Source organism: Haemaphysalis longicornis, unplaced genomic scaffold (genome assembly GCF_048455015.1).
Source record: "Haemaphysalis longicornis isolate Haplotype H1 unplaced genomic scaffold, Haemaphysalis longicornis Haplotype H1 scaffold_4, whole genome shotgun sequence".
NCBI lineage: Eukaryota > Metazoa > Arthropoda > Arachnida > Ixodida > Ixodidae > Haemaphysalis > Haemaphysalis longicornis.
This window is the reverse complement of record NW_027526361.1, coordinates 108344086-108361087: the sequence shown is the minus strand read 5'-3', so window position 1 is coordinate 108361087 and position 17002 is coordinate 108344086. Positions and strand designations below refer to the sequence as shown.

At 47.0% G+C, this 17002-nt stretch overlaps 1 protein-coding gene across 1 annotated transcript in view; it reads right to left on the bottom strand.

Moving 5' to 3' along the window:
* The window catches only part of LOC144179248 (venom metalloproteinase antarease-like TtrivMP_A), a 51829-nt gene that overhangs the window by 11207 nt on the left and 23620 nt on the right, over positions 1-17002 (bottom strand). Inside the window, exons 8-10 of the mRNA XM_077707536.1 lie at positions 16661-16797; positions 15297-15355; positions 5336-5444 (exon numbers count right to left, since the gene is read on the bottom strand). Coding sequence (XP_077563662.1) covers positions 5336-5444; positions 15297-15355; positions 16661-16797 — 305 coding nt within the window. The remainder of the gene's footprint in view (positions 1-5335; positions 5445-15296; positions 15356-16660; positions 16798-17002) is intronic.

Genomic DNA, 17002 nt, shown 5'->3' with positions numbered 1-17002 from the left:
GAATCATCGCACGAAGTTGTTGTTCGTCTCCGAGATGATGAGTAGACGCCATGTCCCGTGGAAGGCGGATCGACTGACGTTCGTCGAGACGCTGACAGGTAGAGATCACGTCAGATACAGTGTCCAGGTTCTGAAGGACAAGTGCGTTGAACGCGAACTCGCCGATCCCCTTCAGAATGTGACGGACACGGTCGGACTCCTGCATATCATTGTCGACGCGGCGGCACAGTGCTAGAACATCTTCGATGTACGAGGTATAGGTCTCGTTAGCTTGCTGCTTGCGGACATCCAGTATCCTCTTTGCGTTGTCGCTCCGAGCTTTAGTGGAGCCAAAAATCTTTCGCAGCTCCGTAGTGAAGCCAGCCCAGTCGGCAAAGTCGTGTCGGTGGTTTAAATACCATGTCTCAGCGACTTGCTTAAGAGAGAAGCCAACGTTCAACAGTTTGTTGTGATCATCCCACCTATTGAACTGGCTGACGCGGGTGTAACTGTCCAGCCACTCCTCCACGTCTTCTCCCCGAAGACCATAGAAGTGGGGCGGGTCGCGCTGGGGGCTGGTCACGATGCACTGCAGGGGCGCTGAGACAGCGCCACTGGGAGTATCTTGCGACATGGGCATTGGTCCCGAGGGCAAGCGGCGACCGGAACGGAGCTCCAGGGGTGTCGAAGGAGAGGTACAGGTCGGGACCGAGTTGCACCTCCACCACTTGTGAGGCCGTAGATAGCAGGCGACCAGACCGTGGCTTCGTAGCTCCTTTATTCGGAGGCGAGTCGACTAGAACGCCAGATGGCGATCAGGCCCCAGCACTGATGATGATCTCTGAAGAAGCGGGCTCGTCGATGATGATGAGTTTGTACAGGAAATGAAGAAGTTATCACCTCAAGCCGGTGGTGATGATAGTGGGCAATTGCTACCTATGGTGGCATACAGGCTGTAGCCTCAAACAAAGCTCACAATATATATATATATATATATATATATATATATATATATATATATATATATATATCTATATATACAGGTAGGCAGGCTTATACTCCAACTACCCAAGAAGAACATGGGCACTGAAGCAATATACATTGATACATATACAAAACAAAAGATGCTGGAACATATATAAAATATATTAGCAATACATGTTGTCACGAATCAGCCCGCCGCAGCGCTTTGTGCAATTCTCCTCGGCAGTGCGGCGAAGCCTCCACTACGCGGGCCTTTCGAGCAGGCCTCCCTGTCGGTGACTCACACTTGGAACCGACGGAAAACAATCTGCGACATGCCTGCATAGCTGGCGCCTCGCTATCGGCGCGATTCACACTTCGGCGTTGGCAGACGAGGCGTGCTTCAACTGGTCCGAAGAACGCGGAACCGCTGCGTGGACCTCCTCTCTCCCTTCTCTCTGACTCAGCTTGCGTCGCTACTACCGACCGCTCGCGAACTCTGGAAAGAGCGTTGTGTGTGTCTGTGCCGTTCGTGTCGTGTGCACAATCTAGAGGGAACGCTTATTTGACCTTTAGCACTTTGGGTATAAATACGACCCCTCCAAGCGCTGTAGTTCATTCCTGATTGAGCAGTGAATCAATGCTGTCACTTTGCTCGAGTCCTGTACTGTAACCTCGCCCGTCGGGGCATTGCTCTTGTCTGGCTTCACCCATCTCTCGCAATGAAGTAAACAAGTTAAGCTTGCCTACGGATTCTGGTCTTCTTCGAGGCAGCAACATTGGCTGGCCGCTCGCTTCACCACGCTACCACACGCATGTCGGAGGCGACGGACCTCGGCTCGGGTACGCCCTCCCGCGTGCGGCAACGGGTTGTCAGCGGTCGGATGGCACCATCGTAACAATGTACAGCCAACTGAAACCTCGTGCGGGCCTCGAAATAAAATTAATGTGGTTTAATGAGGCTTGTACATAATATAAAGTGTGTAAGAATACGGAATAAACCGTTAAGTAGCAAAGGCTCCACACGCGTTTGATCACGTTCATTTGTAGTCGGTTTCTTTATGCAAGTGTAAATTCATGCTGTAATGAAACCTTTTTGTTTATTTTATTTCAAGAGGTATATCGTTTTATATTTTGGCCCCAATGAATTGTAGCAGGAACGGCCCGTATATATTACTAACAGGTGCTACGTTAAGATTGCCTACAGCAGAAACGGGGCGCCGACCACTAATGTAGGCTGGGTATGCTGGCTCGAAGACGCACGTCAAGGCGACAACGCGTAGTGGCAATGAGAGACGACTAGCATCGAGAGAAATACTCGCAGAAGCGCGATGCAGAACAAAAATTCCGCACGTAGTTTCGCCTCAACCCAGCCATGCCAAGACAGCCATGCAATCATTTTAAACGACGCTGCTTCAAACCTGTTACGCAGTTCCGAACACTGATATTATTCACGATTCAAACGTCACTATTAGGCTTCCTTTACATTGATTCCCATCTAGAAGTGGGATCCGCCTATTTTTTACTCACCTATATATTTGTAACTTCAAAACATCAGAAATTAAGCTTATTTTGAGTTAATATATGAATTTCAAGCAATTAAATGAGCTTTGTTGGTTTAGCTTGTGACATTCGCTTCATTTTTCGGGTACGACTGTTTCAAGAAGAGCCACATTTTCCGAAAATATTTTCAAACATGTGAGGGAGAGTACGTCTTACACGAAGCTGATTTCAACCTTTTTTCCTCTTAGAGCGTTAAGACGAGGGAAGAAGCCGGCGAGGGTTTTGCCTGATGCAACTAGTGGGCAAGGGTGCACGCCCAAGACCTGATCGCTTTGCTTATCTATGATGCGCTCTATCGGCTACGCTATCAGCCTATTCCTTTTTTCTGTGCACACGTGAGCAGGGATTCATTGCAGGTTTATTTGAAGTCTTTAAGTTCGGAAGCTGACCATCTTTCAGCTAAAACTGCACAACAAGACATCTGCGGTGGGCCCAGTCGACCCTGGGGCGGATCGCCCCTGATTCCGAGAGTATGGTTATTTTCCGATTGACAACAGTTAGCTCCCAAACCCTAATAATACTCGCAGTCCAGTGGAAGCCTGCGATATCGTTCGTTTCGGAGCTGCTGGCAGTCGGTATTCTCTTGATGGAGTTAAAATAGCGCGATGGCTGCTGCAGCTGCCGTTTCTTGGTCTGGTAGAATGGATCTAACAGTAAATAGCAGTGGGAGTTCTGCAAGCTTCTCCAATCAAGCCGCTGCTTCATGACTCATTTCACACCTTGGAGTGGTCCTTCTCGATGCTGTTATGACCGGGCTTCGGACCCGTCGCACCTATAGCACGGACCTCACGCTAACTAGCGCGTTCGTGGGTATCGGCTTGCGCCACGTGTCAATCCGCATTGAATACAGCGGTTCATCAACCCTGCGTGAACCGTGCCTTTCACCTCCAAGTGACTTTAGCGGAAACGAGCAGGCGTGTCCGGGCACGCGACTTCATGAGCCATTACCGCCTGGGCGATTCTGGTGAAACACCCCGGAGTCCCAACAATTGGCGTCGGCGGTGGGATCTGACCCCGCAAGTCGCAACAATACCCGGTTTGGAAGAGTGGCCGATATAATTATCTCACCCTGCAGGTGGGGAGAGGAAGCACGAAGAAATAAATAGGGGAAGGACGATCCCCGTTTCTAAGGTACAAACAATCAGATCCATGCACGAGAGGGGCGTTTCTCATAGCCTTGCGAGAGGGTCTCTGTGGAGCCTTATATAGCAGCTCCACGTGGTTGACGACTCGCTGTAGGGAACGGATTACTAGGGTATTGCTTGGGATTGGGCGAGTTGGTTCATCATCGCTGGAAAACCTTCAGCTGTTTCTCTCGACCGTCCTTCATTTCCGTACGTTCCAGCTGATGGTTTTCCAGGATTACTAGGGGTTATGCTCCTAATTCAGCCAGGGCTCTCGTGAAGTGCGACGAGCATGGCAAGCCAAAAAAAGGTCCATAGTGCATTCGTGTGCTCGGTATCCAGTTTCCTCTACCGTGTACACTTGACGGTGACACGAGGAATAGCGTAAAGGTCTGCGGTGCACACAATGACCTCATTTAGATGCGAAGATTCGACGAGGCCCACGTATGTGAGCGCCCGCGTCCTTTAGCCAAGAGTTCAGAACACGACTGTATTGTCCTATTAGACATGTAATTACGAAACCCCCAGTGAGACGATAGGCAATAGCGAGGCAGAGACATGGCTCACAGCTTCATGGCGCATAGCTTTCACCGGGGCTGTTATCCATGTACTTCCAAAAAGAAAGTTCAAAACCATGCTCTTGGGTTGGGGTGGAACAACATTGTTTCATGCTTGATCGATGAAAGCCGTCGTCTAGTCACCATGGTATATTACGAAACCGCGTTTGGTGCTCTTTGTTGGGATTTTCTGATTCGGCTGCTGCAGCGTTTTGGTCTCCGGGTTCACTGTGCAAATTCGACAGCATAAATTGAAATGCGAAAAAAACTCCAGGCCTACTGGTATGCTGTCATGCAGGCCGGCGAGTATAAGATGGAAGAGAAGCGAACTTAGTACCGCACTTCTGGGCATTTTGGCACAGTTCTTAAAGTGCTAAGGATGTTGCCCCACCCTACATTTGAGCAGGCGACACGTTAGGAAAGCCAAAATGTAGTTCCGCATTCTTTCAATGACACGAGAAGCGCTCTAGCCCACCTTGATGTTGAGGTGTGGTGGGCGGTCAAATGCAGACTCAATGTCCACCGAAGCAATAAATGAAACCTTCTCCGTGTGTTCGACCTTCGCCGGGGCCGATGCATTATCAGCGGGGCTCTCAGCAGTGCCGGGGAGTTGGCGAAATCCCGCCTGTTCTTGGAAATAGCTCCAGTAGCCCGGACAATCCGCTCTTGGCGATGCATCAGGATGCCAATCTCGAAGAGCTACCCCTAGGCAGACATTAGGGGCACAGGTCTGTTTTCTTGCTACGCTTAGCGATTTTTTCCGTTTCACGAGCACGACCACAACGTCAGGGAGTCAGAGAATTGGCAGTAATTCCTGAGCGCCAGACGAGGTTGAAGATCAGCTCACGAATTTCTCTTTCTAACGGAAACAATTGTCTTGTGAACTCCCAGGAAATGCTTAACACTTTCCAAAACAAATAGGACACGCTTTAACTGCTGGAACAATAAAAAGAGTTTTCAGAACCCGCAACAGACTCATGTTCTGTTCCAAGGACTCTTTTAGTCTTTAACTAAGTTTTATTAACAGACTGTAACGCTAGTGCGGTAGCAGTTTTTAAGAACTGAAAAATGCGCAGTGTCAAAGGTTTCTGAAAAAAGAACTAAGGCAGGTCAAATTTTACACAATGAGATCAGCTGTACTATACTCACAGATGTCCTAACTCGTGAGCAGCCACGTGAACGCTGCTGAACGTTCGGGCCATGTCTTCCACGAGGGCCGTTTTGTGAAAACTGCAGGCTCCACTGACTTGCGCCAGCCCTGAAAATTGAGAAAGTAAAATAATTGCTTTCGTTTTAATGCTCTCCGTTATATGCATGACTATCATAAGTGAAATTCACCGCAAATAAGTAATAATATATCGGTAATCATCCTCTTCGTTTTCACTGCGCCTTTCGCCGTCCTCACTGTGGCGAACGCGCACAAGGCTTTCATGTTTTAAATTAAAGTCTAACCACCATGTGACCAGAAAATTACGACTCGCATCGTAGCTTGGATTGATGAATGATCGATCTCGCGTTTGATTTGATTGGATGATTATCGTGCACTTAGAAGAATTCGATATTAGCACTAAGGTGTCATTTCATTCTAATAGCAATAAGTAGTTTTGTTTACAGTCTCAGTTATGAACACAAAGTTTTGTGAGATCGTGGTTGTCCATGCTACGGAAAAATACCAAGAAAATGACAACCTCCCTCATCGAAATTGTGTGGCTCGTGGAAGTTAGCGCACCCTAGTGCACCTGACTTCACAGTGGATTGGCCTGCATGACAAAACCTACACGTAAAATCACCATCATCATCATCGTCATCCGCAGGTCCACTGCAGGACGAAGGCCTCTGACACTGACCTCCAACCGCTCCTGTCCTGCGCTGTCCGAATCCACAGTTTACGCCCGAATTCCTTTATTTCATCCCTCCATCGGATTAATGACTTTCCCTTTCTTGTGGACCCATTATTTGGCATCCACTCTGTTATCTAATTGTCCACCAGTTTTTCGTTGAGCTCTCTACATGGCCAGCGCAAGTTCATTTCTTTTTCTTTATTTGAACTAGGACATCTTCTACTTTAGTCTGTTCTCTGATCCACGTAGATCGTTTCCTGTCCTTGAGTGCTAACATTATTAGTTTCATGGCCCGTTGAGCCGACCTAAGCTCGCTTTTTTAGTTTTTTTATTAACGCGCCAAGTTTCAGGTCAGTATGTCACAACCGGCAGTATGCACTGGTTGTAGATTTTTATTTTGAATGAGAGAGCTAGCTTACTTTTCATTACTTGGGAGTGCTTGCCGAGTGCTCTTAAGGCCCAAAGGACACAAGGACAGAAGGACCCAAGGACCCAAGGACCCTAGCTCTAAATATCTCAAAGACCACACAATAAACAGTGTAGCTATGATTTGTCTTTCAGAAACTCCGGATTAAATTTGTATTAAGAAGAAATAAGAACAAAGAAAATCAGATGACACACTGGAGGATTAAAACTTGTGGAGGGCATCATCATCATCTTATTCGGAGTCCGCGTAGGAACAGCAGCTACTCTAGACCCCAAGCCAGCTCCTGCGCCTAAACGTTAGCATCGACCTTAAGTATGCACCCATGGTCTTACCCAAAATCAACTGGTCCTTGGCATTTTGTGGTGCGGGCGGGGAAAACGAAACTGCTAACCTTCCTTCGGTCGTACAGCTGTATTGATCCCTTCTGAGCAAACTTCAGAGTCCGCTCCTTCAGTCGATCTTGTTTCCTATGGGATTGACTATGGCTCACAAACAATTTCAACCAACTTCCTATAAAGTGCCGCTAAATACAGCAGAGTGATTGTCATGTTTTTTTTTTTAGGTCTTTTCTAATCTGCATGTGTCGGAGATCTGTCTCATTAGGAGAGATTATGCATGCACTACCAGCGTGAAACAGAAACGAGCACCCGCCGATTCTAATTGGCGTATCGTTGCTGTTGTAATTATATAAACAAGCAGTAGTTTGGAACGACGAGAGGTTTACCGTTATCACCTCGGTAAAGGACAGCAGCCCATTGGCTGAACGAGGAAGTCGCAGAACAGTTGTCACTCTCCAAAATATATCTGGGCAAACACCGTCGCACGAAAACACCATCCTAGCCCACACTCTTTGCAGTGGAAACTATCGAAACTGCAGTAGAAGACAAGCTGTGTGCTAAGCCCCAGACGCAATTATCATGCATATGAATGTGTTACGGTAGAGAGAGAGCTGATAATCTAGTGTTTTAGATGCACTATTAAGGAGCCAGATCAGGTGACTCAAGGCATTCTGGAGTCCAATGGCTGCAGTGAAACCAGGCATGGCCTTCCTTTAAAGCATGTTCAGCTTGATGCAATAATATTAAAATAATCGCGACCTGTTTCAATCCAACTGGACATCTTAAACAACTCAAAAATCACTTGAGGATCATTGGCAAACTTCAATGTTAGAATGGTTTTTTCGGGGCCTGGTAAACTGTATAGGCTGTGCGAAGCCAGCAACCCCCATTTACCATTGTCACCGTTGCGTCAAAAAGCATGGAAGCCATTCTCGTAAAATGCATGGAAAACATATATGAAATTCCCCTTTCCTGAGTCAAGCGGTGTATTTTGCAGGCTAGATGATATATTATTGACTGACTTCATGACCACAGTGGTAATTAGAGGAATGCGCTGGACGGGTGGCTTGCTCATAATTGCAGCACGTGCCGAGGGGGGGGGGGGGGGGGGGGGGGGGCTCTACCACGTTTTCACAAATACATCATAACCCGCGAAAACTAAGAAAGGTTTACCCGGGCATTAACAGAAGCCCATCAAATAGCCAGGTTGAAAGCAGGATCAGTCAGCTCACCATGCGTGTCCTCATCACTAAAAGAAGTTTGGTTTCTCAACATGCATCAGCAACAGCCCCAAAATTTGATCCTTTGAAAAGATAATAGTACCATAAAGAGTGGACTCGGCTAGCACACGATATGCGTGGCTGCGGATCTTTGGGAAATACCTTCCTCTTGCTGTGGACACCTCCAGGCTGCTGGTGCTGCTAATGATGGTGATGATGGTGGTGGTGGTCTGAATGATGATGATCATCATGAGCCGTCACTGCAACCTACCGCAGGAGACCGGGATGACCATCCCGATGATTTACCGGAGTGATTTGTGGCGGTTGTGGGATCAAATAATGGATATTTTCGATAGGCGATCATTTGATCAGGGGTCAATGAGCAGCGTTTCTTTATTTATATAGGAATCAATGCCCAACGTTTTTTATATTGATAACGCATCTTCAATTCGCTGTATTTCCTATTCTCCGCTAGAACGTTTTGGAAGCTTGGACCCAATGGCATGCACGGTGAAAATGGTACCTTGGGCTAACTACGTTTCTTAAATTTACATTGTCAAAGTACACTGCAAAAATTTCCTCAAAACAGCTCTTCGAAGGTACATTTGGCATTCCCGCATGCGCTGAGTAACATCCGCTAGAGGTATTATTTTCATTTTGTTGAAAGGCAACCATAAACACAAACTTCTCAAGCCAGCAACATGAACTTCGAGCATCCTGAACTCAGGAGTCTGCGCATACGACAACCACAAGCTGTTTTACATTCTCTATTAAAGTTTACGCTATTTTGAGATGAGCTGAAAACTCCAACCAAAGGTTATCCCAGTTGCAGCCTTACAATAATGCTTTATCCACCAGCTGGTAGCCTTTGCTGAGGGAAATATTAGCTTTAAGTCTCCATGTCGCAGATACCTGTTTAATAACCTTTACAATCCCGTCGCATGTGTAGCAACCTCGCGTGACCAGACAACGGTAGTTTCCACATGGGGTAGTTTCCGGTAGTTTCCACTCATGCTGCACGTCGCGTCAAATAAATGCCGAGGTTTTTCACAGCAAAAGCTACTCTGCTAGCATTTATTTTACAAAGTAGGCCGTATATTTTCGACTCGGTGAAGACCGATATGTTGATGCCGCGGAACGACGCAGGAAGAAATCAGTGCGTAACTCTTGTATACGAGCGACACTTCCCGATCTCCTCTCCCTTACTTTCCCTCTAGCCAGGCGGCAGGGGGGCCGAAGTCAATAGCAGTAGTGCTCGCTTACTCAGGCCCGAATAGTAAAGGATGTTGTTAAATAACCGAGCAATTGTGTGCCGGTGCGCGATTGCTCCTTTTACGTGACACAATTGTTTTAGTCGTACAATTAAAGATAAAAGTTCTAAACAAAAATACAATCCGTAATGCCGCCAGCTATACAACGGAAGCAAATTGAGGGGGAGAAATGAGAGCTATAATTATAAGTTTCTAAAGAAACAGGGAGTCGTTAGCTATAGAACAAACCACAGGAAAGCTTAAAGGGGTCATGCAGTCAAAGTACAAGTTTAGTTCGTTCGAAAGATTGCCTCGTTAGAATCATACTGACACCACTTTAAACGCACGCTTCGCTCAAATGCGCTATATAATTAGGAAAAAAAGAGAATGGCCATGCGACCTACTAGCTCATTCCCGCAACGAAACCTATGACGTCATATGCGTCCAGAGACTGAGAATAAGCAGACTATTTGGACACGAACGGACGTCAATCTACGCGGACATTCGATTGTGCCCAGGGGAAGGCACAATTCGGATTAGCAGCACGATTTGGAGAATATCAGCGCACCGAGAAACGAAAATGAACGACATAATCTGCGGCCCGATGGCACGCAGAAAACCGCAATTTACGGCCACGGCCACGCCGAAAAGCCTCGAGCTCCCCGTGAGCCCGACACGGTGCAGACTTCGTTGTTTTATGCCTGAGTACAGGAGGAGACGCCAGACGCAACGCGAGTGTTCATTACGTTCCGGTTCGCTTTCTCACGTGCCTTCGCGCAGTGAGTCGCCCTACAACAGTGAACCGTCTTAGACATTGTCTTCCCGTGGTCCTCTGTCCTGATCTATATGTAACCTGAGTTTTTCTACTCAATTAAACATTTTAAATTTTTATATTCAGTCTTTTATTCGAGCCACGACCTAGCTTATAGATAGCCGTACAGATAAGCTGAGTATTCATGAATACAAATTGAGTACTCATGATTACATATTGAGTTCGAGTACTCATGAATACAGATTGAGTACTCATGAGTACAGATGAGCTGAGTATGAGTGAGTACAGATGAGTACGAGTGCCCATCAGTAAAAATTGAGTATGAGTACAAGTGAGTACAGATTGAATGTGAGTACAGGTGAGTGCAGAAGAATTGACTACTCATGCGTACAGATATAGTACGATTACTCATGAGGACAAATGAGTTTGAGTACAAGTGAGTATGATTACGAATAAGTATGTGATGAGTGAGTACGAGTTATTTTAAGAACAGGCGAGCATTTTGAGTCTGAGTTTGGGTGAGTACTGCCAGACTAAAAAAATTGGGATTAAGTTTTAGTGGTCTTTCTGTTCAGCCAACCTTTGGTGCAGATGTGCGATCGGCTGAGGCAGGGCTTATAAGCGTGCCGAACGAGATAATTGCGCCTGAATGTAATGCATATTCATCTTACAGCCGTAAGGATGGTGGGATAAGCAATGAAAGTTACGAAATTACACGTAAACATGGCACTACCAATGCACACTGCTTTTGGCACTGGGCGCACTATGCTTGTTTTAGCTGCACAGCAGTCCGCCGCTTTGGAGTTGTCTTACACGACACTGGCCGATGGACGTAAGCGAAGTTGTCTTACGGGAACCCGTTTGTCGAGCATACCTCATGTTTCCCGAAACGATTACTTTCTGCCGTAACAAAAACAAACCAGGTGTAAATACGATCAAAAACAAACCGACGGCGGACAATGGTCCGCGGCTTCATATGGTATCGCCATCTGGGAGGGCTGAAGAGCCTAATGGCGCACTGGAATTTCGTTTGAATACCCGCCCTCGTAACTTCATGACAGACGTCACGAAAACAAAATATTTGGCGGAAGAATTATAATTTTAACCTAAATAAATTTCTTAGTCTCTACGGCATCGTTTTCTGCCGGTCAAGAGCTCTGGGCACTACAAAGCCCGAAATATTTTGATTAAAACAAACTTGTATTTGGTTTGCATGGCTCCTCGAAAGTGCGTGATATATCAGCTAAAATAAAAAGTCTTCAAGACAGCATACCTCAGTTACATGGGTTCCGTGAATCTCGCGGAACCGCATTCAAAATCTCGTGGACTGGCCTTTGAAAAAAATAAAGAAAGCTCGCGCTCATGCGTAAGACTTGAAGGTAGCGAAGCTGTACGCAACCTTCCCAATCATCACGAAGGTTTAAGTACACAATTAATGTCGATTTGTATCTGCTTCGCTGCAGAAATGACCTTGACTCCATCATTGTTCCTGTAAGTTTGAGTTTCTTTCATTTTTGGATGTGGTAATCATTGGACATCACCTCGGAAGGGTGTACGTCATGACGTGTCTTTCTCGTTCTGAGCAAGTGTTGCCCCGATTACGGCGAACGCTGGAGTTATTTTTTTCCGGAGGGGGGGGGGGGGGGGGGGGGGGAGGCAATCTTGGCCAATCTCCCTAAGTGCCAATGCTGGCTTGACAAACGTGCGGAGGAAACGCTGGGCGATGGGCGCGAGGCACGCACACACGAGCGATAGGCTATTTCTTGGTTTTGGTAACTGCTAGGCGGTCGCCACAATCTTTGCCAACCTGCCTTAGTGGGCATGCCTGGCATTACAAACTTGCCCAGGGAACACTGGGAGGTTGTCGCGAGGCACGCACACACGCGCGATGGGCATCTTCTTTGGGAGTCCCACGCTCGCGTGCTTGCGCTTGGAAATTTCTTGGTAGTTTCTGTTCTTTTTGTCCTTGCTTAATACTGCCCGCAGAAAGGCACCCTATACCACATCCTTTGGGAGTGATCCCACACCCCGCAACTTACACCAAACCCCAATCCCTCCTTTCAACAATGGGTGGAGATACTGACCAGTTGTGACCTCTCCGACCAGCATACGTTGGTCGAAAGAGCGAAGAAGGCCGGTAGACTCCAAGGGGTCCTGGACTGAGGACTCCTCTCACCGGGCGGGTGCCCCTGACACCAGCACCTTGCCGTTTAATAAAAGTTTATTCCTCCTCCTCCTCCTTCCTCCCGCACGTGCCGACGCCGCACTGCCACTTTTTGCGGTTACTATCGTAAAAACCAACCCAACGAGCATCCCTAAGTAAATGAACGCGGGTGCTGCCGGTTAATTACGTATATTTTGCCTGAAATGTACCTGCAGTTTTTTTTTCCGCTAAACAACAGGGTATGGCAAGCGCAAGCGGGTCACGAGTTTCGAACGCTTACTTATGGCTATATAAACCGCTTGGCTTTCGAGGCGTCTCTGGGACGCCGCGACGGTAGACGCTACGACGAAACGCTGTGGGGCTCTGCTTTGGTCCTGCGAGCGAGCTACGACGAAAGGGCGGGCCATTAAAGTGCTTTGCACTTAGAGATATTAGTGAAGCTTGCACTAAGTCGCGCAAGGCTTGAACCATAGCGAAGCTGGAGGATTTCTTTCTATATAAGCCCGAAATTGCATTAGGTTTGAAGCTGTTTATTTATATCTTCCGTCGTCGTTTTTCGCTTCCATCGTCATATTCATCTATATCGTCGTCTTCCTCATGCCTGACTGGCGAGCCCGGATGGTTTTTTTACGCAGGCTTTCACAATTTTCCCACAGTGGGACGCGTCAGCATGCGCTAGAACCTGCGGCGACCGGCTTCGCGAAATGGGCATCTCTAGGGCGAGCTGTCTTGTGCTCCCCCCTTGAGACACGGACGAACGTGAACTGTTTTCTTGGTATTTTTTGCGAGCTCCACGCGCAAGCCTGGACGACTCCGGGTGTTTTTCGTGAGGCGCGTGCTCACGTGCGCGGTAAACAGCGGGACTATCAGCCAGTTTTTTGATGACGCCGCACACCACACACATTACGGTCAGCAACAACAACTCTGTCAGAAATGCTGGTACTCTAGGTTAGGTACTTGTGTTTGGCTGAAAACATGTATGAGGTTACTTTTGAGCTTGGTACTGTAGACATGTGCGACCTAGCTGGCAGCAGCTTTGGCACGTTGAAACACCCTTGCCTATACTTCATCTTAAATCCTTTTTCACCTATTTTTTGCCGCTCGGGTCAATCATAGAACAGGCATACAGGTAGACGCAAATTCTCGGGTTTATTCTCTCTAATGATGACTAGCGGCCTTAAAAAATGTACTCGGCACGTTTGTTTTAAGAGAGGTGTAAGAAACTTCGCAGTTAACTCTCCCGCACCGAACCGCGTCGTATTTATTGTTCTATTCACCTCGGATGAGGCCAGCGGAAGAGACCTTCGTGTTAAATGAGCGCTGATGCTAGTTCCCCAGAGCTCGCTTCCGCTCCGGAGCATCGTTGGCTTTTCGCATGTGGGAAGAATTATGGGGCAAGACAGCAGGCCAGTTTGCCTCTTCGTATATCAACAGGCCACATCATGAGCACAGCGATTTCGCAATGCGAGGGTTGACCCACCATTCTGTTCTTGAATGCCTTTATTCTGACTTTGGTTACAGTACGTTCATTCGAAGATCGAGCTCGCGCTCTCAAACACGTGAGGTTCTTCCGCTTTGTATGTCGTGGCGCTCTCTCTTCATGACAAAATGGATTGTTTGCTTTCTGTTTTGATACAGAGCCTGATTAGCCGCTATCTAATTAAACTTGCTGTTCGTCGCTGCTTTGGAAGCAGAAATCCCAATATGATTGCAAACGGACACGAGTTGTTTTACCTCTATAAGGCTAGTTGATAAAAGATTTAACGTCAAGAATTTTTAAAAGCTTTATGCATAGTAAACCAGAGTTATTCAACAAGTGGAGTCGCGAAACTCCCCAACTCCCCGTAGGTCCTATACATCAAAACCAGCCTCTTGTTTGCCCTGCCGGTCGTGGGACAACTAAGGGCAACCATACTAGCGTACTCTGTCGTCAGCTGTTCGTTGCTGCATCCGCATGCCATAGAGAAAATGCCATTGAAACATTAAGAAATATTTGCTCGTTCATTGCTTCTTCATTTTAAAAGCCGGTTTTATTCAATAGTGGTCAGTAAACCTAACTGTTCAGAAAATCTGAGGTTTTGTACCGTACATGCCACCCCAACATGTTCGCTCTTGAGGAGGGGATGCAGTAGGTCCCGCATTATGGTCCAGAGTTTCTCAATTGGTTGATATTAAGAAAACTCGGACACAGAGAAAAAAATAAAATGTGGCCTCTGCTGTCACATTTGTCGGCAAGAGGCCATCTCGCAAGCCAAGCCACGTAATAATGGAATACAGTCAGCTGTTATTGCGGTTCCCATAACAGCACACTACTTAAGCGGCAGAGTTACCACTAGCCAAAAACACACTATGGCCCCTAACTCCATACAGTGCTTAGCACGAATCAGACCGGAAGATCGAGATTGTGTTGCCCTCGGGACACACCTAACTAACGGGCAATATCTTTGCCCGTAGACAAGCCTGTGAACATTCCTCCCAGACCTTAGGGGAAGCCCCGAATCTCGTTCCCCTGTTCAGATTTCAAGACATCACACAACATTACCGCACGTTAAGACGACATTTTTCACCTCTTTATCCGCAGCTTACTAAAAAGAAGTAGTAACTCCGGAGACTTCAAACAAACACCTTTCCTCATCCAACTTGGCTGCATCGGATGTACCCCACCCAATACCCTGGTGTATGTGAATTCTGCCCTAACCAGTGTAACCTCATTCGTGTGATATTGCGGGCGGACATAACTGCACTTCCCCTTTTGTGAGAGCTGTGAGAGAACCTGGCGACCAGCGCCGACTTGGATGCGGAGCAACTCCTTGTGTCGAGGGCTGAGGCACCACGGTCGTCCCATAGTCACTTGGACTGAGGGACCACTCCCACATATCACCAAGGTCAAAGTAAAGTTTTTCAACAACAACACAATCCCACGGGGTATTGACCACAATGATGTCAAATTACAGGCTCGTTCGTTTGCTTGCTGGTTTCGCCATTCAGTAATTTCAGTTCCCCACTTCATCACAGCGCGAACATATCGTGGAAATATTACATGCCCCTCGTATACGTAGAAACGTGGAAGAAACTAATTAACAGCTTTGCATGCTTACCTAGTGTGTTTGTCCTAACACCAGGCGTAGGTTGTCCGTACCTGACACCCAAGTCAAGGCTGAAACCAGAAGCATAATTGTTTATAAAGGAAGGTACAGAAACGCAGCCCCTTACATGCTTCACAAACAAAATTTGAATACCAACACTTTGAATGTACGAAACTGACCCCAATGTTTCAATAAATATTTCCCTTATTTTATGGCATGCGAATAAAGACGTAACTTTCCCTGCATGTGCACTGCATATAAGCTCATCTTTCTATTGTAGGTTCCTAATGCGTTTGACCGACTTAGCCCTCATTCACACAGCGGTCACCTTCTCCGTCACGGCACCGTCACGTCAAGAAACCGCGACGGAGACGTAAACGAGTAGCGTTCGTACTGGAGCTCTCCGTCAGATTCAGGGTCGTCTGCCTAGTGATCAGTACGTTTAGCCTAGAATTGAGCGTTTTTAATCTGAAAAGTAAAGAAAATTGTTTGTGCTCACTTTTCGCTAAATTTAGTCGTAAAATTTTTTCTTCTGATTAGCTGGTTTAGCGCGGGGCATGCTCCCGTCACGTTGACGTGGCGGAAACGTAGAGCTCGGCCTCTCGTCACCATCCCACCGTTTTCGGCGAGAAATCGGCCGAAAAACGGCGCCCATGACGGAAGACGGTGACGTGACGGTGACGTGACGGGGTGAAAAACGGCTACTCGTTTACTCTAGTCGTTTACGTCTCCGTCGCGGTTTCTTGACGTGACGGTGCCGTGACGAAGAAGGTGACGGCTGTGTGAATGAGGGCTTACAGTGTTGAAGACATCGTTTTTGTTTTTTTGCACTTTGCCCTCTAGCACGACGATTTTCGCAAACTAGTTTTGCTCTATCCTTATGGTAAAGTGTATGATAGAACTACAGGGGCCAAATACTCGGCGCAAACGTACCGTATGACAAGTGCCCACGAACTGTGTCTTAACAAGGCTTGCAGATATTTTAGTGGCGGGAATCCTGAAGCTCATGCGACCTTGGCTTCACGAATACTGATATGCAATTGTCAAACGGGGCAGTTGTAACCAACCCTGCACTGCATCGAACAAACAGCCCAGCTACGACATTCTACATACAAGTGCTGCAGACTATCCAGCTAATCAAGTTAAACAAGCGACACAGGCTAAACAAGCGACACAGATTAAAAATAGTTCAAGCCTATGCCTGAACAGCTAGCTACAATGAGGAGGCTGTAGATAGTTTCTACGAAGATGCCGGGTCAGCAATGACCAAGGGGACAAGACAGTTGACAATTACAAATTTCCCAGTTTTCTATGTGTGTTAGAATTTCACAAACTTTGAACTCAAATAACCAGATATGCTTTGTAGGCTTTCTTACCCTGTGAAGAATAAGATGGCATCATCAGCTGTAAATATCTGTTCACCGCTTGCGTACAGATTGAACTGGTACAAAGTGCTGTCAAGTAAAACGGAGGAATCGTCCTTGTGCCTCATACTAAATTTCTTCTCCTCTTCCTGCAAACAGGTAACAAAATATTGTAGGTTTTAGCATTGTCTCGGGGCTTCTTTTTGCCTGCTCGTTTTGTGGGCGTCTGAAACGTACTCCTACTGAAGAAGTTTTCTAGACTCTTCAGTAGTTACATGTGGTCTGTCACAATAGCCGTCTTTTTTTATAGATCCCATCCTTGCATAAGCGCTGGGTGCATAGAAATAGTTGATT